Genomic DNA, 27,873 nt, shown 5'->3' with positions numbered 1-27,873 from the left:
CACCACTTTAGTGAACACATTTAATTTCTTTACAATTCAAATACCAACTCTAGAGGGCAGAATGTGCCTTTCTGCCCAGGGTCCTCACAGGGATCCCTCCCTCCATTGTAGAAATTGTCCCCCAGTAAGCAGGATGAAGGAGACGAAGTGCCAGCACTTGAATGAAGATTGGGGTGCATGGGGTTCCTAGGAGGTTGAAGTCTCATAAAGTTTCTGGATTTCCTCCTGGTATATCTTGATCACAGTGGACCTGTTCATCTTGCTCATGGGTCCTGTAATGGAAACAAGGTTGTGGTGGGCGTCCCTGCAACCCTCCACAAGAGTCCCCACTCAGAAGCCTGAGCCAAGTTGTCAAGAGGGTCGAGTGCCTGTTAAGGGTGCATGGGAACTGGAGTAGGAGAGAGAACTGGGAAGAAGAAGCCCACTCCAAGGCAACCAAGAGTTCTCTCCCGAAGTCACTGGGGGACAGTGGTTAAATGCAGGCATAAAGCTGCTACTGCATTGACCAACCAAGTCCAGAATCTCCAGCATTCAGATGCTGCCCCCAAAAGTTAGTAATTGCGCCTGAAGCTGGCCCATCTTCCAATTGAGAGGAAAGATACAGGATTAGGCTCAGCACACCATATTTTATACAAGCAAGGCTTGGATGTGGGAGGTGTTTTAAAATTTTTATTATGTGTCCTTGCATGTGTGCATGTGTGTATATGTGCTTGCAATGCCCTTGGGAAGGACTCCAGAGTTAGCAGGTGATTGTGAACTGTGCAAGTGTGTGGGGATGCTAGGAACTGACCTTGGATCTTCTGCAAGAGCAGCAAGTGCTTTTAATCTCCCAGCCATCTGTCTGGCTCCAGACCCTCTCCCCATCCTCTTCTTGTGTGTGCACCAAGCCAGAAGAGAAGAGTCAGGTCTCTCTCTACAGTCCATATTTGAGCACAGGGTCTCACTCAACCTTTCAAGCTGGTTGGCAGCAAGCCACAGGGACCCTTCTGTCTCTGCCCTCAGCACTAGTATGAGAGGCCTGCAGCTCCACATCCAGCCTTTTAGGTGAGTTCCTGTGGTCCTTATGCACAGCCCTCATAGCCATTGAACATCTCCTGAGCTACCTGTGCATGCATGCGTGTGTGTGTGTGTGTGTTGCTTTTTTTTCCCCCTGAAGCAGGATTTCACTGTGTAGACCAGGCTATCCTGGAATTCACTATGTAGACCCAGCTCACAAAGATCCACTTGCCTTTCACATGCTGGGATTAAGTTACGTGCATTACTCTTTCCAACCCAATTTGTTTTTTGAAACGATATCTTCCATTTTCCTGGTGCCGGTCAAGTAGACTAGGCTGACAATTCAGGTATCACAAGGAATTCTCAACCTTCCCGAATTGGGATCACAAATGCACTGGGAACCAGGTGGCTCACTGCCTTTAATCCCAGCACTAGGAAGCAGGGGGAAGTGGATCTGAGTTCAAGGCTACCCTGACCTACAGAACGAGTTCTAGGACAGCTAGAGCTACTCAAACTCTGTCTTGAACAACAGAAACAAACAACAACAAAAACAAATGTATTGCACCTGGAGAGAGGGCTCAGCAGTTAGAGCACTGACTGCTTTCACAGAGGGCCTAGGTTCAAGTCCCAGCATGTGGCAGCTCAGAGGACTACCGCCCTCTTCTGGCCTCTGTTGGCACTGGACAGACATGGCATAAGTAGAAAAGTAAACCTTTAAAAGCAGCCACCTGTATGCCTCTGGCTGTTCTTTGGGGGGAGGGGGTTGATTGCTTGCTCTGTTTTTCACATGGGTTCTGGGAATCAAACAGGTCAGCTTGTGCAGTTAGTTTTTACAAACTTTACAAAGCCATCTCCCCATCCCCAGGTTTGTATATGAGTCAGGGTCTTCTCTCTGTACCCTGGACAGCCTTTGAATGCATGATCCTCTTGCCTCAGACTTCTGGGTGCTCAGCTGACAGGTATGTACCTGTTTTAAATGTGTTTTGTTACAAAAATCAGCTAAAACCACATGAGCCCAGAACCCACGCTCAATGGAAGCCTGGGGCCAGGAGGCTGAAGGTTCACAGTCCATCCATACTCATCACTCACCAAGCTCCCCACCGTCCACAGAGAAATCGTTGTCTAGAATGACCCACTTAATGATCTTGGCGCCCACTGAGGGCGCCTCCGAATTCACATCCTGGATGCCCTGGTCAATGAACTGTGTGACCAAAGGGTCACGGTTATATAGGACATCTGACAACCAGGTGGACTGGCTTCGAAGTTTCCGACAGCAAGCTATAGCCTCACTGGTCAGGTTACCCTGAGCTTCTCCAGTTTCTGGATTTATTTGACACTGTGGAGAGAAACAGAGTTAATGTTTTGTGAACACCCCCCTGCAGGGGCCATACCTATGGCATAGGAGCTCCAGGCTACAGGTACCAGTGGATCAGAAAGCCTTACTGGTCCCACAAGTAAGGGGCAGAGCTGGCCTGCAGCTCAGTAATCATGCAAGCCCTGCGAAGCACACATCTTGGAGTCCATTTCTCCCCGTCTATCATGTGGATCCTGTGGGTCATCTCAGGCTGTCAGGCTTGGCAGCAAGCGCCCTCCTTACCCACGGAGCTGTCTCTCAAGCCGCATCTCTTGGCTCCCTAAAGCCCATCTTCTCAGCCAGAGGAGATCTCAACTTGATACCTAATGCCAGTGGCCCTGTGTCCACATTGTGAGGGACACCATCTACAGGGGAAATTCTAGGTCCTTCTATACTGGCTGGCACTCTGCACCCCTCCACAGAACCAACAAGCAGAACTGAGGTGCAACCCCACATAACAGTTGCTTCAGGGCACACCTGTGTCAATGGACCAGGATCTAGAGTCGTCGTAAAAACACCTCCAGGGTGCCTGGGTTTCCAGAGAGGCTTAACTAGGACGAAAAGGCCCACCAGCAGGGCTGGTGAGTCGGTGCAGTGGGTGAAGGCCTCAAAAACCTGAGGAAATGAATTTCATCCCCGGAACCATATACAAGTAAGAGGAAAGAGCCCACTCCACAAAATTGTCCTCTGACTTCCCACACTGGTGCTGTGTATATGAAACCAGATACTACTACAACTACTACTACTGATGATGATGATGATGAATGTAAGCCAGGCATGGTGGTGCATACCTTTAATCCCAGCACTTTGAGGCAGAGGCAGGTGGATCTATCTCTGAGTTCAAGGCCAGCCAGTTCTACAGAGTGAGTTCCAGGACAGCCGGGGCTTCGTAGAGAGATGCTGTCTCAACAAAAACAACTTACTTAAATTGCATTAAAACTTGTGTATACATGATGCATGGAGGTCAGAGGTCAACCTCAGGTGTTTCTCTGGCATTATCTACCTTTTAAATTCAAGGCAGGGTCTCTCACTGGCAGTCTTCTCCCCAGCACTAGGGATTATAAAGTGTGCTCCATCATGCCCAGTTTATACATGGAACCCAGACTTTGGTCCTTGTGGTTGTAATAGCAAGTGCTTTATCTGTGGGATGTCTTTCCTGGTCCTTAAATTGCTTCCGATTAGGTATTTTAATAGTGACCTCCCCCCCCAAAAAAAAAGCCCACTAAAACGGTGACTAAGTTACCAGCCCACCCTCCTCCTGAACTGTTAAGAGTATTGCTCCGTGGGTACCTTCAATGTGAGGAGAGCGCACAGGTACGGGGCATCCTGGCCCACCAGCATGGCATAACGCACAAGGGGGATTCGGGTCCTCACCCGCTCCTCGATGGGGAGCGGGTTGACCATTTCCCCTGAGCTCAGTCTGATCAAATCTGTAGCAACAAAGAGAGGCATTTGTCTCTGAAAAGCCACATCAAGCTGCTTATAGGGACCAGGGTGGGGCACAGCCCCAAACATCCCCTTCTCTAGGGAGTAGAGCCAGCCATATGGGTGCATTCCTCACCGTTAGTGTTCCCCATGACAAAGAGGTATTTGTCAAAATCCAAGAAGCCCAGGTCGTTCGTGTGTAGCCAGCCATGGTTGTCCACCTTCCTTTCTGTGCCATGCTTGTCTCTGAGGTACCCCATGAATACGTGGCGGCCCCAGATGCACAAATTCCCGACTCCATCCTGGTTTTCCTTCTCCACCTTTGTGTGGGTTTTGGGAAGCGCCTTCCCAGAGCTGTGGGCACAGAAGGTCATAAGGGGCTGACATGTTCCCCCACCAAAGCACGATACTGATACTCCTTGGGCTTCCGCCTCTCTCCCTACCCCTTCACTGTCTCTCAGTCAGAACGAGGCAGCACAGAAAAAGCATAAAATAATTCAGGTTAAGGCCCCAAAGTGCAGTCCAGAGAGACATTCACACTTTCTACTCCCAGTGAAGTTTGGGTCAGTATGGTTGGCCAGAGGCATCCAGAACAACCAATGAGAATGCATTTGCAGTTTTAGCATTGAGCCCAAAGCTGGGTGTGATGACACATGTCTGTCAATTGCAGCAAGGAAGCTGAAACAAGGGGATTGCTGTAGTTCTGAGACTCATTATAGCTACACAGTGAGATCCTGTCTCATAAAACAAAATGAAACAAAGATGGGCAGGGATTCATGCCTCTTGTGCCAGTGTTCAGGAGGCAGAGGCAGGCAGATCTCTGAAAGTTTGAGGTCAGCCTGGTCTACAGAGGGAGTTCCAGCATAGCCAGGGCTACACAGAGAAACCAGGTCTGAAAAAAAAAAAAAAAAAAAGGCAAAACAAAACAAACCCCCACCCCACCACCACCCTTCACAGAAGCAGTGGCCCACAAGAGCTCCATCTGCCGGTCTCTTGCCAGGCTCACTCTCGGAGGGAGGCTGCCCACCATGTGTGGGTGCCCAAAACCTGCTTGGTACTCGTAGGGGCCTGGATCCCACCTCCATTACCACCCCAGCCCCTCACCACAGAGAGAAACATTCCAAATGAGGGAAGCCACGCCCACGAGGCTCAGCAACCGCCTTGCTGAGGTGTCCAAAATCCAGGGGATCCCTGGATTAAGCTGCTGCCCCGAGGGAAGACAGAGGCCCGTCCAGACCCACCTCAGTATCCGGTAAGCCTGGAGGCTAGACAGAGTGTGCAGTCCCGTGCACTCTGACAAGCCGTACATCTCCAAGATAGGAATGTTCACGCTGAGGAAGAAATCCAGCGTGCTCCTCGGCAGCCCCATGCCCACGTTTAGAAACTGCTCGCAGTGGTTGAGACCCAGGAACTTCTTGGCCGGCTTGAAGGTCAATCTCTTAGCCAGGCCGAAGCACAGCGGCTGGTGGATCCCCCTTTAGAAGCAGAGCCGTGGAAGCTATGTGTGACCACTGCCCCCTAGTCCCATCTGTCCCACACCCCGGGACCAGCGCCCAGCGCCCCAGTCCAGCGCCTGCCGCACCCCATCATCTGCCTCTTGTTGGTACTGAGGCCCATGCGCATGGCCCAGCGGTCAATCTTCCTGCGGAAGGCAGTGGAGTCCAGGTATTTGGTCTTCAGACTGTCCAGCATACGGTCCCACACCCACGGGATGCCGCAGAATGTGGTGGGCTGGACCTCGCGGAGCAACTCCATCAGGAAGCCCTGAATGGGACGGGATGGAGCGCTGGGGGACCCCCATGCACACCAGGGACACGAGGTGGGAAGCTTCAGCCCAGACCCGAGAACAGTTCAGGTGACAGGCAGAGTACATGCCAGGAAGATACCTTCCCCCAAGTGGGGGAGAGACCAGAAAGGCCAGACAGAGGCCTGCAGGTGGAGGGAGATGTAGCACCCCTGCTCTTACCCTTCTCAATTGGACCCTGTACCTCTCTCCCCACAGCAGGGAACAAGGTGATCATTCCCACCTTATCCCCCACGCCCACCCCCGGCTCTGCTATCCACATCGGGCCACTGTCTCTCTTACTCCCAGCGCTCACCGTGCCAGAGATTCGTGGTAGCCCACTCCACTGCCCTGACTCTAGTGAGGGGAAATAGACTGTCCCAGCCACGGAGATTGCCACCCAAACATCCAAGATCTGGATTCCAGCAAAGCAGAGTGGCAGGTAGCTCACAAGGATCTCCTGGCCATGAGGTGGACACTTGTACCCAAGGCTTTGAACAGTGGCTGCTGTGGTCCATGTGATCTGAAAGGCACCTTGCTAAGTCAGGTCCAACTTGTTCATTCCGAGAGTGGCCAGGCTAAGCCAGCCCCTCAGAGAGGGTCACGACTCACATTGTCATGACTCAGCATTATGGCCTTTGGGTTTCCTGTGGTACCCTGGTTGTATACCAAAGCACAGCACTGATTGGGCTTCTGTGCATCGATGATCTGGTCCAGTTTTTCATCTGAGATGCCGTCTGCGAGGTCCAGGAACCCTTTCCACTGTAGAAAGGCTGACCAGTGGGCATTGAGGAGTAGAAACTATCCCACACACCCTTCCCACCCACCCACCTCAGGTCCAACCGTATACTGGAATATTGTTTAGCCATGGAAAGGAAAGCCATTTGATGCACGCCCCAAAATGGAGAAACTCTGAGAATTTGATGCCAGACACCCACTAAAGAATCCCACCTTGGGCTTTCTGGACTCTCACCCTGCACCCAACTTGGCCTCAGTCCCCAGGTCTGTGGCTCTCTGTCCTGCCCTAACTACCCTGTGTAAACATACCGAGTATAAATTTGGCTGCACTTCCTGGATATCTTCTCTGTACTGTATGATGGCCTTGAGATGTTTCAAGTAGCCCTGGATCTGCAGGACACCATGGGGTCAGCACAGGCAAAGATAAGAGACTCCCAATGTTTCTGAACCCCTCGACTAGTGATTGCTCCACACACAAAAGGAGGGACTTCCAATGATTTTCCTTGTTTTCATGACTGGGGAGAGGGGGTTTCCTGTAGCCCAGGCTGGACTCAAACTCACTATGTAGTTGAAGATGCCCTTAAACTCCTGGCAGGTCTCACTGCCATATTCTGTTTTGTGGTGCCGGGTATAGAATCCAGGACTCCATCCATGCTGGGTGAGCACTCTGCCCACTGAGCCAGCTCCAGTGTGTGTGTATATGTGTGTGTGTGTGTGTGTGTACGCACATGCATGTGCTCACAGGTACTCACAAAGGCTTGGCATTGGTGTCTTCCTCTATCGCTGTCCACCCACACCATTTTTTAAATTTGGTACTAATACTGTGTGTGTAATGCAGACATGGGTATCCCAGCCCCCCACGGACTGAGAGCAGCCCAGAGCCACAGACGCCAGAGCACCTCACCTGGTTAACCTTCTGCAGCTGTCTGTCATTATCGACCACAAAGATATCCATTTCTGAGGTCTCAGCGATGACTTGGCAGGCCTTGGGAGAGTTGCTGCTCAAGATGCCCACAGAGATGCCACTGGAAGAATAATTCAGGAGCTGGACGCTGCTGAGTGAGGGCTTTGGGGAACTATGGGGTTCTTGGGGGGGTCTTCCCACCCTGTTGGAAGGTGGGACTAAGGGGAAATTCCTTCAAGGGTCCCCCAAATGTTCTACATGAGTGTAGGGAGTGGTCCGTGCTAGAGTATGGACAGAAACAGGAAGTATTTTTAAATGTCAGGCTCCACAGGACATAAATGAGTTTGATGAGGGGAGAGAATGTCTGGAAGAGAGAAATGAGCATGAGAAGGACTGGGTCATAGACAAACTCCTTCAAAAACTGAACTGTAAAAAAGAAAAGAAAACTGAACTGTAGCCACACGAGCTCCCTGAACTCAGAGACCCCACCTGGCTTCCAAAGGCAAGACCCCAAGACGCTGAGAGGCCAGGCCAGGCCGCTCCCTTACCCTGCCATGATAGCTCCAATGCTGGCAATCACCCACTCCGAGGAATTGATTCCCATGATGCCCACACCATGGAAGCGCTCCAGGCCCACCTGAGGGAGGAGAAACCTTTGTGAGGCCCAGGAGACTCAGAAGTCCTCACCCTGACCTCATAGGAATCTTCAGCTGAGCAGCTCAGTCCGTCTGCACTGTGTGTCTTCCAGACACAGGTGGCACAGAGTGGGAATGTGGAGGATGCACAGCCATCACACACTTCTGTTATCTATCCAGCTGTGTGCCTGTCATCCAACATATACCGTTAATCACCAGCTGCCTGCCCACCCACCTCACATTCATTTATGCCTTAACCTCCACCCATCCACCCTCCCATCCACCCCTCACCCATACCCACCCACTCCCTCCACCCCCACCCACCCACCCACCCACCCATCCATCCATCCCACCCATCCATCCACCCATCCCCACCCATCCACCCACCCATCCCCCATCCATCCACCCATCCATCCATCCACCCATCCATCCACCCATCCACCCATCCATCCATCCATCCATCCACCCACCCATCCATCCATCCCATCCACCCATCCATCCATCCATCCATCCATCCACCCATCCATCCATCCATCCATCCATCCATCCACCCATCCATCCATCCATCCATCCATCCATCCATCCATCCATCCATCCATCCACCCATCCATCCATCCATCCATCCACCCATCCATCCATCCACCCATCCATCCATCCATCCATCCATCCACCCACCCATCCACCCACCCATCCATCCACCCATCCCTCCATCCATCCACCCATCCACCCATCCACCCCATCCATCCATCCACCCATCCATCCACCCATCCATCCATCCATCCATCCATCCATCCATCCATCCATCCATCCATCCATCCATCCATCCATCTATCCATCCATCCATCCACCCATCCATCCATCCATCCATCCATCCATCCATCCACCCATCCACCCATCCATCCACCCATCCATCCACCCATCCATCCACCCATCCATCCACCCACCCATCCACCCACCCATCCATCCATCCATCTACCCATCCATCCACCCATCCATCCACCCATCCATCCATCCACCCATGACCCATCTTCAATGTCCACCAGACTTGCATTCTTTGCATTGAATGTGTTCTTCAGTCCAGGGCCCTTGCATGGTCTATGCCCTTAGCTTGGTGTGTTCCTCCCTAGTTTTCCTGATAGCTCCTTCCTCCACTTGGCTGAGATTTTGCTGTCTGTGAACCCCTCCCTTCTTGGCCACAGTACTTTAAAAGCTCCTGGCTCTTCCTTCTGTTTTCCATGCTCTGAGTCACTGATCCTGACCTGATTTATTAGGCTGACTGGCGAGTCACTTTAGATTTCTTTTACCCCCTTTCCTAATCTGAAGGGAGGGGCTTTTAAAAATGTATTTATTCAACAGACACCAGAGGGTAGAACAGTGGCTTCTCACAGACTGTCAATCAACTGACAAGCATGACACCATGACGCCATGCAACCAGAATGACAGGCTGAGGAGATTGGGGCTGGGAGCTGGTGCCTTGGTAAAGCACTTGCCACGCAGCAGTTAGGGCCTGAGATCCAATCCTCAGTCCAGTGTGTGAGCACCTGGACTCCCAGAGCTGAAGAGGCAGCAGAGGCGGCAGCAGAGGAGCCAGCAGGAGATCGCCTTAAACATATCCAATTGGATGCCCAGCCAATTAGAGAACTGCAGGTCAGCAGGACAACTGCAACATCATGTATTCATCCCCATCCCCACAGGGACACACCACCCACGGAGCTAAACCTACACTCGTCTGTCCCCACACGCCTATCAAGTCCTCAAAGGTGACGTGGAGGCTGGGTCCTGCCAACTTCCATATGTGTCTATTTCATGTTGAATGTGATCATAAAGGGGCTGGAGAGATGGCTCAGCAGCTAAGAACAGGCATTCTCTTACAGAAGATCAAACTTTGGTTCCCAGCACTGGATCTGGCAGCTCAGACATCTATCACCCCAGGTCCAGGGGCTCCAACGATCTCTTCTGGGCTCCGTGCACACCCCACACACATAATTTCTTATTCTTTGAGACCGGACCTTCTCAATCTGTGGCCCAGGCTGACCTCAAACTCACAGAGCGCCCCACCTGCCTCTGCCTCCTGAGTGCTGGAATTAAAGACATGTACCTCACATCTGGCCACATTTTTAAAAATTAGTAAAAGACAAAGACCTTATAAAGTTAATATATAAACACATTAGAAACGATTGTGAATGTTCTGTGCACACACACTTATGATCCATACACCCTGCATTATAGATGTAACACATTTGGCACTGTTTCATATTTTCATGTGTATGTAGATACTGAGTATACAAATACTTTTGATTGTTTTAATTTTACTTCATGTATATACATGTTTTGCCTACATGTGTGTGCCTATACACCATGTGCCTGACTGAGCATGTGCCCAAAAAGGGGCCTTGGATCCCCTGGAGCTGGAGTTACAGATAACCATGACCCACTCATAGGTGCTGGGAATTGAACCCTGGTCCTCTGTAAGAGCAGCCGGTGCTCGGTGCTCGAACCACTGTGACAATCGTCATCCCCTATTTGTCTATGTTGCATATAAGAAAGCATACATTATACAAGCAAAACATATGTGTGGAAGCTTATAAGTGGATATACACATTCTAGATTTTAATATGTATATGAGTGAATATATACAACAGTGGGTATACCTGATACAGCTCTGTATGGTTATGCACACACAAGATTAAAAGACACAAAAACGTGTAACATGGAAACAAGACTATCCTCCATGTCTAATTACACACACACTAATCCGTGTTTGATATGCAAAATGAATCTTGTACATGGGGAACCTGAGACACAGAGAGGCAAATAAATTCACGTGATTAACGATGGCAACTCCTGGCGTGAGTGAGCAGCCTGAAGTAGAGCGCACAGCGAACTCAGTCTGTCTGTAACACGCAGCAACGCCAGAAGGGTGAGCATGCGCAGGAGAGGGCTGCGCCACGCTGGACTCGCTTGCACGTGAGACGCACCTTGAGAAAGGCCTTGGCAGCGCGCCGGCAGGCCTCATAGTACTCGATGTAGGTAAGCACCTGCCAGCTCTTCTTGTACTTGGAGCCGATCGCCAGGTAGTGTGAGTACTTTGTGGCCGCGCTCATGATCAAGTCCGGCACTGTGACCGGAGGCTCGTTCTCTAATGGGTTCTTGCCCATGCGCAGCTGCACCTGGCCTTCCCGCTTACATGTCCAGTACTTGTCACCTGTGGCAGGGTTGGAGGTCACTCCGTTTGTTGGGATGAGAGATGAGGTCCTTGGGAGGACAGTGAGTCACTCTCCCCAGAACAGGACAGAGGGTCAGAGGTCCCTTCCCCCATGGAGATTGGAGGAACAGGGAATCATCATCACTGTCCCCAGTCACATGATCACCCCAGCAAGGGTCACAGGGCCATAGGTATCGCCTTACCTTAACCTACTACCCCTCTGGGACCAATGCTGCTCTATTACCTGATCCCAGGAAGTGGGCCTGGACCGGTGGGAGGACTCCCTAGAACCCCATCTACTATTCCCATCCCCTCATCGCACCTGAGCGCATCGCCTCCAAGTTTCCTGCTCGTGCCTTCTTTGATATCGTGCTGTGAATTTTGTTCCTCAAGATGGTTTTTGTTTTCAGGAGAGGCATGATGCTCCTATGGTAACCTTGTTCCCTAGGGTCAGTCATCCCCACAACGCAGATCCAGTACACCAATGTTCACACACACAATTACAGGGGGCAGAGGACTAGCTGTACACAGTAGGTATTTGGCTCCTCGAAAGGAATGTGGATGGTGGTGGAGTCGGCCAGGGAAAGACAGGAAGCTCACAGACCAGGGGACAAGGGGATGCCAGGAGTGGGGGCTGGCAAAAGAGATAAAACAAGCTGAGTGTTAGTGGGGACATTTCCTGTGTGGTGTGTGTGTGCAGATAGATGTGTGGAAACTACACATAGAGAGTCAGCACATATCTTCTTCCCCAGCCACATTCCTTCTTTTGAGGTGTGTCTGGAAATGGCTGTCCACACCCCTCCCTGCTTGAACCCATAGCTTGTAGGGGTCTCCTATTACAGGTGCGTGCTGCCACACCCAGCTTTTTTGTGTGGGAGGGGTCTGAACTCGGGTCATCCAGTGTGTGTGTGTGTGTGTGTGTGTGTGTGTGTGTGTGTGTGTGTGTGTGTGTGTGAACTCAAGGGTAGCCTGGGCTACATGAGACTCTGGAGAGGGGGAGGGAAGGAAGGAAGGGGAGGAGGAGGAGGGAGGAGGAGGAGGAGGAGGAGGAAGGAGGAGGAGAGGAAGAAAAGGAAGAAGAAGAAAAAGAAGAAGGAGAAGAAGGAGAAGAAGGAGAAGAAGAAGGAGAAGAAGGAGAAGAAGAAGAAGAAGAAGAAGAAGAAGAAGAAAAGAAGAAGAAGAAGAAGAAGAAGAAGAAGAAGAAGAAGAAGAAGAAGAAGAAGAAGAAGAAGAAGAAGAAGAAGAAGAAGAAGAAGAAGAAGAAGAAAAGAAGAAGAAAAGAATAGGGCTTCCAGTACCTTCTGTGCCTTGTGGACGGCTGCCAGGCGTTTCCTGCCACTTTATCAATTGGTATGGCAGTGGTGACTCCTGTCCAGCTATCTCACCACCTCCCACTGTAGCCACAGGGGGACAAGCAGTCCCCAGACTGGATGTCCTCCAGAACATTCCCTTCTACAACTTCAGTGAAGCTGTTGTGACATCATTGTGTTCCGTGAGCCAGGGCCAAGATGGCAATGTGACCCAAGACCTCTTCTGGGCATACGCCAGGAGCCAGTGAAATAAGGGACTTAGGGCCATCCACAGCCCTATCCACACAGTAGCCCTGCTTGGCTCATGCTTACCGACAGATGTGGGAGCGAGGGTGTGGCCACTCCAGGTTGAGACAGGATATTCTGATAGGATACCGATTCCAACGTGGAGGACCCGTGATGACACTGTCCAACAAGGAAATATGCCAGACGAGGGCATGCACCCCAGGGTCCCACTTGCAGGCCCCAGAGCAAGTCACGGAGACAGGAAGTGCATGGTGGAGACCTGGGAGGGTCTGGGAGTGAGCACTGAATTGGGGCAGAGCTTCAGATTAGGGAGACAGAAGGCTCTAGAACTGGACAGTGATGATGGTTTCACAATGTGAATGCGTTTTGTTTGAGGCAGGATCTCACGTACATAGCCTAGGCTACATTCGAACTCCCTGTGTAGCCAAGGATGACCTTGAATTTTTGATCCTCCTGCCTCCACCATCCCCAGTGTTGGTTTGACAGTCATGTGCCACCATGTCATTCATGTGATGCTTGGGATGGGACCCTGGACCTTGTGCGTGTTACTTGGGCACTATCCACTGGGCCGCAGCCCCAGACCCTGATGATAGCTTTTGGTGTGATTTTTGGTTTGAGATTCTCCATAGGTTCTCGAATGGCGCTGTCTGGTTTCACTTCTATTTCTACCCAGTGTGATGCACAGTGCTCCACACTGGAGCTGTAAAAGCTGCATAAGCACACACAGATATCTGAAGGAATGACTGACTCGGTGACTGGACGAGTAAGTACCCTGGTGAGTGGCTGAAAGATGTGTGCATGAATGACTGAATGAACGAATGAATGAGAGAATAAATGAATTGGCGGATGATGAGTGAACGGAGTGCATGATCCCCTTTCTCCGGGAACACTTTCCTCCTGAGGCTGGGTGCAGGGGAGGACAGCCAGTGATGTCATAAGGGGAGGACAGCCAGTGATGTCATAAGGGGGTCCTGAGCAGAAGGTTCCAGAAGCCTGAACTATGGAGTTGTGTTGGGTGGGAACCCATCTACCTTCCTCTCTCCATCCACTACCACCATCGCCCTGGCTAGACTGAGGGGTGACCAGAGCAAGAAGGGACAGCACACGCACACGCACGCACACACATGCTTCTGGGACAACCCATCACTGACCAACTCTGTGCAAGGAGAGATACTTTGCTGAACAGATGTCTCCGTCTGTGACACCTGGCCACCTCGTGAAAGGTAACAATTGGTAAGGTTCCCAAAAGGACCTCTGCGTGGGGCACACGGCCTTGTCGGAACAGAGCCTACATTTAGGGAAGGCCAGTTTAGTTTTTCCTTATTGAGGCAACGTTGCCTTGAACTCCTGATCCTCCTGTACTTGCAGCACTAAATGTGTGGGTTTGGGCTCAGGTTCCCAGAACCTCAAACTGAGCACAGTAAGAGCTGGATGCGGTAGGGCTCGCCTGCGACACCAGCACCTGCACTGCTAAGTGTCAAATAGCAAAGAGGCCCCATGGTGCTGTAGTAGTGTGCATTGTTTGGGTGTCCCCAGTGTCTGCCACATGCCAGACTGTCCGAAGTCCACCTTGTGCGTTTGTGATCAACGTTGGCTCCGACCCCTCAGGCACTGTTCACCTTGGACTTTGAGGCACCATCTCCCACAGCACCAGGAGCTCACTGGGTGGGCCAGATGTCTCCGCCTGGCCAGAGCTGGCCTACAGATGCACGCCACCACACCTGGGGGTTGACATGTACTGGTGACTCGAACTCAGGTCCTTGTGCTTCCAAGCCTTTGAGTTTGAACTGTGTTTGTTTTGTTTTGTTTTGTGACAGGGTTTCACCGTGTAGCCCTGGCTTGCTTGGAACTGTTTGTAGTTCTGGCTGGCCTTAAACTCACAGTGATCCACCTGCGTTTCCCCCTCAAGTGCTGGATGAGAGGCGTGTGCCACCACAACCAGCTTGTTTACAGTGGTTGTAGAAAATTAAAATGTTTTAATTATTGTTATTTTTTGAGAGTAGGTCTACACTGCTCAGGTCTACACTGCTCAGGTCTACACTGCTCAGCCACCATCTACTCTAGGATCACTGCCCTCCAGAAAGCTGCGGTGACAGCACACGCCCTGTGCCTGGCTACAGATTTTTAAAAATCATTTTATTGTCATTGTATGTATTTGTGCCTCTGTTGTAGTCATAGGGCAACTTGGGGTGGTTAGTTCTCCCCTCCCATGTGGATCCCATCGATTGAATGCAGGTTGGCAGGCTTGACAGAGAGGGCCTTCACCTATGAGCTGGCTGGCTGGACCAATAATCATCATGAAAACAAGGAGAGAGAAGAGAGACGGAAGGGGCAGGGGAAAGGAGGGAGAGCAGCTAAGTCTGTTACCACTGAACACCCTCTACCTTAGAAATGAACCATTCTCCGGCACATAATGGATCGTTCCAGAGCAAATCAGGCATGATTAAGCAATCCAAGGTCTAGGCAGACATTACCAGTGGATTGGAAGTTAGCCCCTCTGCTGTTCTTGCCAACTTTCTCTGATTCCTTCATTGGTTCATTGTCTGTGGCCCTGCAGCACTGTGACAAATACTTCTTGTGAACCTGCAAAGGTGGGACCACCAATGACTCAAGAGAAGAAGGCGGAAGACCCTGATAGAGGCATGGACACCACCCCAGGTTAGTGACAGCCAGAGAGTACAACACAGAGAGGAATGTTTTCTCCTAAGGGGCCACCCAGCCATCTCGGCTTGAGCATGCCTGACCTCCTGGGCTATCACATTCTTCCTTGTTGGGTATAAAGTGGTCAGCAGTTTGGGGTCCAGTCACTTAGGTCACAGGTGATAACTGGAGGTCAAGAGGTACAGCACGGGTCATTTGCTGTCTGGGAAGCGCATTTGCATATTACCTAGGTTCTGGTACTGTGATAAACATCCTGACAAAAGTGACTTATGGGAAGGCTGTACCAGCAACCCATCCCGTGTTAATATCCACTGTGGTGGGGAGTCAAAGCAGCAGCTTGAGGCAGCCGGTCGTGTGACATCCATGAGCAGAGAGCATACACACACTCTAGCCCTCATGCACACACACCACACACTCTAGCCCTCATGCACACGCACCAGCACTCAGCTGCTCTGCCCTCTACATGCTCCTCACTGAGACTCAGGTGATTCTAAAAAATATCACTTGACAAAGCTAACCGCACAAGTTCTTTATTCGAAAGATTTTAAGGGGCAGGAGAGATGGCTCAGTGGGGTACACATACACTCATATGTGCACATACACACAGATGTATGTGCACATATATGCATGCTCGTTCACACAGACACTCATACTCTTGGTTATGTGGCACTTTTCCTGGGAAAACCTGAACAAATACCTACCCCTACCCGCCCTTATTGTGTGAGAAGACTTTTCCTGCTGAGATGCAGCACATGCCCACCCTCCTGAGGTAGGGAAAGCACATCGGACCAAAGCATGGACACCACCAAAGTCCGGCCTGGTGCCTTGAGTTTTATTGGGGTCACTGACAGGCATATGGGTGAGGGGTCACGTACAGGAGCAGAAATGACTCAGAGACAGCTGCATCACCAAGGCATGAGTGACTGCTCAGAAAGCTGGGAACCTGATGCTCACCGCACAGCCGGCAGGCAGGTGACAAGCTGGCGATGGCCCTTTGCATCTCTGAGAGTGTGTTTCAGCAGTCCTGGCAGTATAGGTACTTGGGGAGTGTCTTAGTCAGAGTTTCTATTGCTGTGATAAAGTCCATGGCCAAAAGTAACTTGGGGAGGAAACAGTTTATTCAATCTTACAGCTTACAGTCCATCATCCAGGAAAATCAGAGCAGGAACTCATTTAGAGGCCATGGAGGGTGCTGCTTACTGACTTGCTCCCCAAGACTTGCTCAGATGGCTTTATACCATGCAGGACCCTCCCCGCCTGCTAAGAGATGGCTGGACCCTTCCATGCCAATCATCCGTCTATAAAGTGCACCACAGACTTGCCTACACATCTTTCTGATGGAGGTGTCTTCTCAGTCTAGGTTTGTATTTGACAAAAACCAACCAGCTCCCAGATAGAGGGGCGGGGGAATCCCGTCACTGTTCAGGGACTCCCTGAGGGATCTGAACTGTTTACTTTCTAAGCATAAGGGTATTCTCTGCATGACGGAGTGCTTTTATCTCAGAAGGAAGTTCTATCCAACATACATGTACACACACTCACACATCATTTGTAGGCTTTTCCTCGCAAGACTCTCAGGTTCACGCCCGTGCTGCCTCCTTCCATCCATGTTGTTACTTCCTGCAGCATGATAAGACACCATGACCAGATGTAATTTAAGGAACAGGCTTTGTTTGGCTTGTGGTTCAGAGGGATAAGAGTTTACAAAGGTGAGAGACATGACAGCAAGCAGCAGCCACGGTGGCAGGCACTGGAAGCTGAGAGCTCATGTCTGGGACTGCAGGCAGGAAGCAGAGATCAAAGTAGAAGTGGTATGGAGCCTTTTAATCCTAAGCCTGCCCCCATACTTCGGGCAGCAAGGCTGTACCTAGCCACCCTGCAACAGCACCAGAACTAAGGAGCCTATGGGGCAATTCTCATTCAGACCACTCAGAAGCCAGGACAGGAACCCAAGCAGGACAGGAACCTGGAGGCAGGAGCTGGTGCAGAGGCCATGAGGGTGCTGCTGACTGGCTTGCTCTCATGGCTTGCTCAGCCTGCTTCTTAGAGAACCCAGGACCACCAGCTCAGGGATGGCTCCACCCACAGTGGGCCGGGCCCTCCCACATCAATCACTAAGAAAATGCCCCACATGCTTGCCTTCAGTTAGATTTTATGGAGGAATTTTCTCAACTGAGGCTGGCTCCTCTCTAAGGACTCTAGCTTCTGTCAAGTTGTCATAAATCTAGCCAGCACACAGGATAACCCCACCATACAGCCTGGCCTCAGCATCTCTCTGAAGCCACAGGAGAAGAGCCCATGATTCCTTCACTGCGGCATCTTTTGTCCATCTAAAGCCAGCTTGGGATGGGCTTGCCCGCTAACCACAGCAGTAGCAGCCATAGCAGCCGCTTTTCCATCCCTGACTTCCCAGGAGCACGGAAGTCTCCCTCGGGAACTGGAAGCTTAGCTGGGTGGGGCTTTGCCCTGAGGGTCTTCCCCTGCATTCCAGCACAGATCTCTCCATGGTGCTGATCACTAACCGCGTCAGTGGAAGCTCCGCCAGCCCGGACCTCACTGCAAACTGCAACATAGTTTCCGGGCACTCTTTCTCTCTCCAAACTGTACATTTTGAAATTCTTTCTGCCCTGTACTCCTGCATAAGAGAAGTCATCGCAACTACAAAGCAGAGCCAACATCATGCTTAAAACCTCCTGCAACAATGAAATAATCCATTTTACTTTTGTTTTGTTTTTTAAAAAACATCGACTATTGTTTTATTTTGTGTGGACGCTTAGCCTACATGTGTGTCTGCATACACCACATGTTTCAATTTAGTCCGAGGTCTCTGCTAGAGACAGGCTCATTTCCTAGCACCCAAGATTGTGAGATAATCTGTTCTTATAAAACCTCCCAGTCTCAGACGTCCTGTTACAGTAAAAGAAAACACACACAGGCTCAGCTAGGAGAATATGAGTCTTCTAGCTTGGAGACTCAAATGAGAAGTGTTCCTCATGGTCTGGGGCATTTGAGTACCTGGTCTGCAGCTGGTGCTGGTGCTGGGAAATGGACAGGATGTGTTGCAGGACCTCTGCCACAGGGGTGGGCTTTGAGATGGGAGCTCAACTGCTGGAGTACATGGGATGCAACGTTGCTTTAAGAGCCCACTCATGTGAGAACTACCTGCTTCTTTAGTAAACAAAACAAAACAAAAACCACTCCAGAGTCCTCTCCACAACACCACAATCAATGAAATTCTCAAGGTGGTTTAAAGCAAGCACTCAAGTGGTTTGGATGCCACTTGGTGGTAGTGAACTCTTGCTCTGCCTTCGTCTGGTCTCAGTGGGCACTACAGGTGCACAGAGCACAGCTACATTCAGGCAAAACACTCAGAAATATATATATGTATATATAAATAAATCATAAATAAATATAAAAATGTTTTGAGAATACCGGTGAGGGCTGAAGCTGTGGCTCCACTATAGAACATTGGCCCGGTGTATACAGAGCCTGCTCAGCTCCATGACATCACCTCTCCTTACCGTGACCCTTACAGCTGCCCCCAAGCTGTGGAGCACTCACTGTGATGGAGAGGTGCTGCTGAGGCTGTCCAAACATGGGCCAGGCCATGAGACCCCAATGACCATCCCCGAGCTGTTTCAGGAATCTGTTGAACGATTCGGCGCTTATCCAGCCCTAGCCTCGAAGAACGGCAAAAAGTGGGACACGCTCACGTTCAGCCAGTACTATGACGTGTGTCGAAAGGCAGCCAGATCTCTGATCAAGGTGAGCAGCTCCCCTCCCATGCAGCCATTCAGAAGCAGTATTCCTTACAGCTTGGTGTCTGAGCCTCTGCAGTCCCAGCATGCAGGGAGCTGAGACAGGCCAGTTCTAAGTTCCAAGCCAGCCTGGGGTACAAGGTAAGACACTGTCTCAGAAAAAAAAAAAAAACAAAAAGGAAAAGAAGCTGGACTGGGCTCCATTGGCCAGAGAGGTCTCCTACGTGCACAAAACCCTGGCTCCATTCCTAGTACCACATAAAACTAGATGTGACGGTACATCCCTGTCATCCTTTTTCAGGAGGTGAAGGTAGGAGGACCAGGAGTTCAAGGCCAGACTTGGCAACACAGAGAGCTAGAGTCCAGCCTGGGCTACATAAGACACTGTTTTAGTTACTTTTCTATTGTTGTGAGAGGACATCATGACCAAGGCAACTTATAAGAGAAATTTTTATATATAATTTTTATATAAATAAATTATATATAACAAATTTTCATATAACAGAAAATTTTAATTGGGACTGGCTTACAGTTTAACAGACTCAGTCCATTATCATGATGGTGGGGAGCATGGCAGGATGCATGGTGCTAGATGTGAGCTGAGAACCTACATCTGAGAGCAACTCAGAGACAGAAAGCAAGATTGGCCCTTGGGTGGAAATTTGAATCCTCAGAACCCACCCCAGTGATACACCTTCTCCAACAAAGCCATACCTCCTGGTCCTTCCCAAACAGTGCCACCCACTGGGGACCGAGCAGTCAAGCATATGAGCCTATGGGGCTGCTCTCATTCTCAACACCACGTTCCACTCATCCCCTGGCCCCCGCAGGTTTGTGGTTGTATCATAATGCAAAAATGCATTCGGTCCAACTTTAGAAGTCCACATGGCTATGAAATATAATGCAGCAATCGGGGGGAGTGAGCCTGGCAGGTCCATGCCAAGGTGTCTGTCCTGAGAAATTACACCATGATTTAAGGAAGGCTAGATGCAGAGAAAGTGAGGACAGAGAAGTGCAGAAAGAGAGGCTGGCTGGGAACAGAGAGAGAGAGAGAGAGAGAAAATAAGAAGGGAGAGCGAGAAGGAGGAGGAGGAAGTGGGTGGAGTGGAGAGCAGGTAGCAATGGCTGCTGCTGCTGACATAAGTTGTTGCTAGGTCATGGTTGGGAGGAGCACGGCAGAATTGTCTGTAAGGCAATACACAATCTATCACAGTCTCGACACTCATTCAAAGTTCAAAGTCTCTAAGACTCAAGGCAGTCTCTTACCTGTAAAATCAAAACTCAGATCATATGTGAACAGCATACAATGACACAGAACATACATTATCATTCCGGAGGAAAGGGTGAGCAGTAAGGAACTGCTGAACCCCAAAGACCAAAGCCCGGGTGGCTCTTTGGGCCCCACTCTAGCTCTGCTGTGTAACACACTCTCTCCCTTGGGCTAGCTCCATGCCCAGTGTGGAGCTCTCCTCAGCACATAGCCCACTGCTCTGGCATCTCCAGCATTTCAAAACTCTCCAATATAATCCAGGCTACACATAGCAATCTCTCCAAGCCTCCATGCAAGGCCTCCCCTGCCACAGGCCTGGCCTCGGTATCTTCCATGACTCTAAAACCAGAACCACATGGTTGATGCTAGCAAGTCCTGCTGCCTACTTGGGATGGAGACCTACATTTGCCTGACCTTTGACCTGTTACTGCTTTGACTTGTTACTGCGTTCCTTGTTTGCATAAATCGGCATTTCCGGTCACCAGCTGCAGGATTCAGCAGTAGGCTTTCCTTTAAGCTTCACATGCCCTTGAGCACAGAACTTGTGTCCCGAATTACACTTCCTGGTGCTCCTTTTCTCTTGTGCTTCTCTCTGCTGTGCATGCTTCTTAGATAATTTACATAAGGCTGAACACTAACAACCATGTGACAGTCACTATCAGGATGTTTTGATGTCCTTTGCTAATGCCATTAATCCAAAACTCTTCTATTTAGCCTCAGGCAGGTTCTTAGATAAGGACAAAAAGCAGCCATATTCTTTGCCAAAATATTGTAAGAAAGGTCTATGGCCCTGTTGCTTATATCAGTTCCCTCTGAAACCACTTGAGCTGAATCTCCATAACCTGCAGTCTCCCAGAACCACTGTCTTTCAAGATCCTACTATGAAGGCCCATGACATCCAATTTACAGTGTTCAACCATTTTCTGTATTCAAAATCTCAACAGGTAGCATGGTCAGGCCTGTCACATCAGTACCCCACTCCTGGTACCAACTTCTAAGTTACTGTAATTGCTGTGAAGATACACGATGACCAGAGCAAGGGAAGCATTTAATTGGGGCTTATGTACAGTTTCAGAAGTGTAGTCCATCATGGCAGAAGGCAGACAGGCATGGCACTATAGAAGTAGCTGAGAGCTTTACATCCTGATCCATAGGCATTGGGCAGAAAAAGAAAGAGGGAGGCTAGGTCTGCTATGAGCTTTTGAACCCTTAAAGCCCACCCCAGTGACACACAAGGCCACAGTTCTAATCCTTCCCAAACAGTTTCACTAACTTGGGACCAATCATTCAGAAATATAGGTTCACGTGGGCCATTTTCATTCAAACCGTCACAGTAAGTAAATATCATTTTTCAAAGGTTGGGGCTGGAGTGACGGATCATCAACTTAGAACTCTTCCTACTCTTCCAAAGTATATGAGTTTCCTTCATAACCATGAGGTTTGGTGACCCACAGCCACCTACAACTCCAGCTCCCAAGGACTCAACACCTTCTTTTTGGCTTCTGGGGGAAGCTGTATGCACATGGCCACATGCAGACATGCACACATCTATATAATTAAGACTATGGAGGTGAAGAAGGGAGGATCCTGGGCTCTCTGGCTGGCAGCCTAGCCTGCATGGTTAGCTCCAAGGAAGAAGTATGAGAAGATACAAAGGGAGTGAACTGGGGTAATGCTTCCTGGATAGGACCCGACCGAGTGCCCAGAACCCGTGTCAAAAGCCTGAGTGTTCCTACAGTCCTGGGTCAGTGGTGAAAAAAGGCTCATCTTGAAAGCCTACTGGCCTGGCTGAGGTGGCAAGTGCTGGTCCAGTGGGAGACCTATCTCAACACAGAGACATGGCAAGCAACAGAGGTCCTGCCAGGCCCCCTAAGACCCACAGACCCAGATAGATGGCATGTGAGTACTCCAACCTGAGGACGCACTTCTTTTCCACTGAGGAAATAACAATGGCTAAGCAGTGAGTTTCACACCCAGTGTCCTTCACAAATGGAAGAAAAGCAGGCAGGAAATAAAGGCAGGAAGGATGTGAGCACAGCTCACTGCACCCCAACTTTAGGCTGGATAGTGGCTCCCCACTTGGCGCAGCTGCTTCTCTGTTTTTCTCACCTCCTAATGATCAGATCGTGAGTAGAAGTGGACATACCCAAGAGCTGATGCATCTTTCTTGTGGTTTTGTTCTCTCCAGCTGGGTCTGCAGCGCTTCCATGGCGTCGGCATCCTGGGCTTTAACTCGGTTGAGTGGGTCGTTGCTGCTCTGGGCACCATCTTGGCTGGGTATGTTCCACCCTTTGGTTCAATGTGTTGACAGACCACTACCACCAGCTGCACAGCACAAAGCCACAGCTGAGAGTTAATACCCTTTCCATCCCTTGGCCTTATCTTTTAAAAATAATTTCTTAAAATTTGTAGATTTGTGCACATGTGGGTGCTGTGTGTGTGTGTGTGTGTGTGTGTGTATACATGCATATGTGTATTCATGTGAGTGCAGATGTCCACAGAGGCCAGAAAGGGGTAGGGGGCTCAGATCCCTTGGAGTTGGGGTTATAGGCCATTGTTAGGCATATGGGTGCTGGGATCTGAACTGGGGTCCTCTGAAAGAGTGGCCAGTGCTCTATCCACTGAGCCTTCCCCAGTCGGGCCTCGTTCTAACTGCTGGAGACCTCCAATGGGGGATGAGGGTTTGAGTCTCTATTGCAAGTGTTAAACCCCCAGCCAGCAGGGGAGCTGGATGGTGGGTTAAAGCCCTTAGGATGCCCCTGCAGGGGTTGGGGATTTAGCTCAGTGGTAGAGCGCTTGCCTAGCAAGCACAAGGCCCTGGGTTTGGTCCCCAGCTCCGAAAAAAAAAAAAAAAAAAAAAAAAAAAGGATGCCCCTGCAAAGACCTACATAAAACACTAGCTGTTGTGGGGTTCACTTAAATCCATCACAAACCCAACATAACTCAAATACCAGGTCAATGCAGATGACAAGAATTTATTGTAATCAAGCTGCTACTGATCAATTAGGACTGCAGAGCAGACTAAGCATCCTCTGGAGGGATGTTGTGCAGCAAATTTAAAGATGAAACCATTAGGCAAGGGGGAGCAGGGTAGGCTGTAGCATTGTCCAATCGTATTTTGACAAAGGGTTGAGCATGGGAGTTTCCATCAGTCAGAATAGGAGTAGGTTCCTGGTCCTGGGAACATGAACTCAGTTTGAGCCTGCCAGCCAGATGAGAAGTTGTTCTTGAGATGCCTGGACTCAGATAACTGCTTCCTTACAACAGAAGCTGTTCAGTTACTGGGACGTCTCCAATTCCCCTAGGGCTTGGGTTTTGAATTTAGTTTTTCCCTATGATTAAATGGAGTCTGAAAATGTGGTAGTTCTTAGAATAAGTTTCTTCTGCTTGTTCTCACACTAGCACTGGCTGGGGAGATGGTGGCTCAGCGGACAAAGGCACTTAATCAAAAACCTGCTGACCTCAGTTCCAAGCCCCGGGCATGTGGGGTGGCAGGAGGAACCCGCTTGCTCCTCCTGTGATCTCCATGTGTTCACTGTGGGCTGAGCCACCACATCCACACAAATACATGGAATCTTGAAGAAGAATTCTGTTTAGAACAGTAGTTGCTCTTGCAGAGGACCCAGGTTCAATTCCCAGCGCCCCCATGGCAGCCCACAACCACCTGTAACTCCAGCTTTAGGCATCCAGGGACTTTAAATACACATAGACATACATACAAAGTACCCACATATCTAAAAATTAAAAAGACATATCTTAAACAAAAGAATCAATCCTTTCGAAAGCATGTAGTCCATGTGCAAGTGAGTCTTGTGTCCCCAGGGGCCTCTGTGTTGGTATTTATGCCACCAACTCGGCCGAGGCCTGCCAGTACGTCATCAAGCAGGCCAACGTGAATGTCTTGATAGTGGAGAATGACCAACAGCTGCAGAAAATCCTGTCGGTGAGTGCCTGGCTGCTTGCTATCTGAGGGGTTTCCACAAAAGCCCTCCAGAAAAACCTGCTTTTGAGGAGGAAGCAGGGTAAGTTGGGCGCATTTCACTCCTAGCCCTGTCAGCTGGGCTCAGCTCCCACCCTCTGTATAAGACCTACATTCACCGGAGGCCAACGCAATGCGACACCAGTAACCTCAACACTGAGGAGGTAGGGGAGGGTAAGTGTCCAGGGTCCCCTGGCCAGACAGCTCTGCCTCACTGGGAGCAGCAGGCCAGTGGAGACCCAATACTCTAGCACAGTAACAGCAGGGAGTGGCTGAGGAACTACAGATGAGGCTGACCTTTGACCTCTGTAAGCATTCACACAAATGTGCACACACATATGTCTATGGTCTCTGCACTTGGTAGACTGAACCAGGAGGATTTGCTATAAGTTTGAGGCAAGCCTGGGCTACAGAGAAAATTCCAGAGTAGCCTTAGCTACATCATGACCTCTCAAAAGAGACTGTGTCTGCTGTCAAACTGCACACACTTCCTCTTGGCCGGCCTCAGCCATGTTGCCGCTCTGTTGAGTTCTGAATTGACAGGACACACCCGCTTGCTTTACAGTGAAATTTCCCTTTCCGTTCACTTGTTTGTTTTTGTGTGTGCAGTGAAACCTGACTTCTCTTTCTGTACTTGTAGCATTTCTTCCCTTCCTCTCTTTCTTTCTTTCTTTTTTTTGTTTTGCGGATATTACAGAAACACCTTCTATGTCTCACATGTGCACAGACGCCTGGCAGTCCCTCAGTCTGACAGAATGATCTGAAAAGAGGGTCTTAGAAGGAGAACTTGGCTGGCCAGACATGGTTCAGCTCAAGCTTGGTCACCGGGGGCTGGGAGGATGGCAGGGACAGGACCCACGGCAGTCAGTCAGCAAGAGATCGCTTCAAAGAACAAGCTGAGATGATGGAGGAGGACACCAGACATCATTCCAATGCTGTCCTCTTCCTCTACACACATAAAGACAGATACGCACAGACAAAAACATTAAAAAAAACAAAATACAAGAGCCACCAGGACAGTGAGTCCATGCTGTCAGACTTGAATCAAACCTAGAGGCATCTCCAGGGACAAGTCTGTCTGTCTGCCCATGTCTAGTTGGGGGTCATGTGTCTGCAGTGAATCTCTTCGATGACTGGAGGCCATGGCCATGTGCTGCAGCTCCCCTGACTCCCCTTTTCTTTTGAAACTGGGTCTTATGGAGCCCAGGCTGGTCTCCAGCTCACTGTGTAACTGAATAAAGTCCTGATTCTCCTGCCTCCACCTCCTGAGTACAGAACGTGTACCATCATACCTAGTTGATGTGATGCTGGACATGGACCCCAGGGCTTTGTGAAGGCCCAGCTTGTGTTCTACCCACTGAGTACAGCTCTAACCCTTATTTTTATAAATTATTTTCTTTTTTAAAAAATTATTTATGTATGCATTGTGTGTATATGTGCAGGTGCACGCATGCCATGGTGTGTGTGGACGGTAGAGGAAAGCTCTGTGGGTTCTGCTCTTCTCACGCACCATGTGGCTCTCCCAGGGAGAACTCAGGTCATCAGACTTGTAGGCAGGTGCCTTTTTGATTTTTTTTTCTCTTTTTTTTCGGAACTGGGAACCGAACCCAGGGCCTTGCACTTGCTAGGCAAGCACTCTACCACTGAGCCAAATCCCCAGCCCCATCCCCTTTTTGAGAAGGCACTACATGGGTCCTGGGATCTGAATTCAGTGCCTTAGGCAGTGGGGGTGCTGTAGACCCTGAGTCCCAGGACCCTGAGTCCACAGGAAACTCTTTCAGATTCCACCAGACAAGATGGAGACCGTGAAAGCCATTGTGCAGTACAGGCTGCCCTTGATGGAAAACAGCACAAACCTGTACTCCGTGAGTGTAGGAGGGGTGGGGCATTGTGGGAGGGGTGGGGCCGGAGGGAGGGGCCGGTGGGAGGGGAGGGCCGGTGGGAGGAGGGCCTGTGGAAGGGGCGGGATTTGTGGGGGGCAGGGCATGTGGGCGGGAAGGGTTCTGTGGGAGTGGCAGGACAAGAAGAGGAGCTTGAGTCAGCCTGAGGTAGTAGGTTGGGCCACACAGTGAAATATATGTAGTGAGTAGGCAGGGACTCCACAAAAACTGTGCAAAGGGGCCACTCTAGGGAAGGAAATGGGCCATCTGAGTAAATGGGCAGGGCTACAGGCACAATGCTGCAAGTGATTAGTGGCAGGTGCTTCTTGGTACTTGGTACTTGGTACTTTGACCCCTCAGCTCAAAACCAGCAGATGAAGGCAGGAAGTCATTATTTTGTGTGCATCAGAAAATGAAAGTAGCTGAAAAAAAATCCCAGATTGAAAACTAAGTGGATTAATATATGTTATTTAAAACCTTATTTATAACTGCCAAGGGGAAAATTACATATATGTATTTGCATGTTTGATATTTTTGAGACAGGCCCATATTCTATATCATTTATAACTTAGTATATATATATATTTTCTCTTTTTTTGCTAATCTTATTGCAATAACTTATGTTAGGAGTGCATATATATATATGTGTGTGTGTGTGTATATATATGTATATATATATATACACACACATTTGTATGTCGGGGCCTGCAGGGGGAGGGGAGGTCAGATGGTTGTCTCTCTTCCATCATGTGTGTCCTGGGGAGAAAACGCAGGTCATCAAGCTTGAGCTGTCTTATCAGTGCTACAACATAATAGTTTTAATATCTGTATATAGTGTGGCATGACTGCATCAAGACAGTTAACACTTATCTTTCAAAAGATACCAATTACCATACCTCTAATCCCACCCAGCACGTGGCAGACAGAGTCAGGATGATCACTGTGAGGTCAAGACCAACCTGATATACATTGAGAGCTCCAGACAAGTCGGGTATGATGGCACACGCCTTTAGTCCCAGCACTCAGGAGGCAGCCTGGCAGATCTGGTCTACATAGTGAGTTCCAGGACAGCCAGTGATACATAGAGAGACTCTGTCTCAAACAAACAAGCAAACAAACAAATATAAAAATAAAAATATCAAACTTTTCAGTGGTAACACAAGATCTAATTTCCTCACAATTTCTGAATTATAACTCATTAATTTAAATTTTAATATTTTACTTATGTCCAAGTCATTAATAGGTTTGTCTCTCTTAATGATGCAGACTTAGGACAGATCAGAGCAGATTAAAGGCAGATAAATGTAGGTTTAGTTGGCACAACTCTTGGGCGGGTTCAGCAGCCCTGTAGAGGGGCTGAGGCAGTCATGCACATGGGCTAAGGCAGGGAGGTTTTATAGTTCCCAAGGGAAGGCGATGAGGTATCAGCCAGGAGCTGGTATAGGGAATTATCTCTAATATAAATGTGGCAGTGAGCTAATTGGTAGCTGTATTTCTTTACCTCATGCTATTCCCCAGTAACCATACACAAAACCGTTAAGATTTATTTAGAACTGCACCTCAATAGCCGAGCAGTTAGATGATCTGTCTTTATTTTCTGTGCTAATCTGGCTACCTCCCATCCCCATCCCATGATACTTGCATATTATTATTGCTCTGACTCTGGGCTTCAGGTGTGTTTCCATGATCTCTCTCCATATCTCTTCCTCATAGCTCAAATCCTCTGTCC

At 49.6% G+C, this 27,873-nt stretch overlaps 2 protein-coding genes across 2 annotated transcripts in view; one reads left to right on the top strand and one right to left on the bottom strand.

Annotated features, from left to right (window-relative positions):
- Positions 1-6: 6 nt before the first annotated feature.
- On the bottom strand, positions 7-27,858 carry LOC116899199 (long-chain-fatty-acid--CoA ligase ACSBG2-like). The gene is made up of 15 exons (XM_032900784.1): positions 27,787-27,858; positions 22,432-22,610; positions 11,363-11,674; positions 10,814-11,040; positions 7,749-7,837; positions 7,201-7,321; positions 6,606-6,686; positions 6,171-6,320; positions 5,875-5,973; positions 5,358-5,539; positions 5,017-5,250; positions 3,912-4,129; positions 3,641-3,780; positions 2,086-2,332; positions 7-272 (listed from the first exon to the last, which is right to left on the bottom strand). The coding sequence occupies exons 3-15, from the start codon at positions 11,496-11,498 to the stop codon at positions 187-189; spliced, it is 2,010 nt and encodes a 669-aa protein (XP_032756675.1). The 5' UTR covers positions 11,499-11,674; positions 22,432-22,610; positions 27,787-27,858; the 3' UTR covers positions 7-186.
- Positions 13,597-27,873, top strand: part of Acsbg2 (acyl-CoA synthetase bubblegum family member 2) — a 29,713-nt gene continuing 15,436 nt past the window's right edge. The window contains exons 1-6 of the mRNA XM_032900785.1: positions 13,597-13,819; positions 15,154-15,254; positions 18,793-19,022; positions 22,474-22,562; positions 24,108-24,228; positions 26,046-26,129. Of these exons, the coding sequence (XP_032756676.1) occupies positions 15,200-15,254; positions 18,793-19,022; positions 22,474-22,562; positions 24,108-24,228; positions 26,046-26,129 (579 nt within the window). The 5' untranslated portion in view covers positions 13,597-13,819; positions 15,154-15,199. The remainder of the gene's footprint in view (positions 13,820-15,153; positions 15,255-18,792; positions 19,023-22,473; positions 22,563-24,107; positions 24,229-26,045; positions 26,130-27,873) is intronic.

This window comes from Rattus rattus, chromosome 4 (genome assembly GCF_011064425.1).
Source record: "Rattus rattus isolate New Zealand chromosome 4, Rrattus_CSIRO_v1, whole genome shotgun sequence".
Taxonomy (NCBI): domain Eukaryota; kingdom Metazoa; phylum Chordata; class Mammalia; order Rodentia; family Muridae; genus Rattus; species Rattus rattus.
The sequence above is the reverse complement of the archived record's forward strand: the minus strand, read 5'-3'. Positions and strand labels throughout refer to the sequence as shown.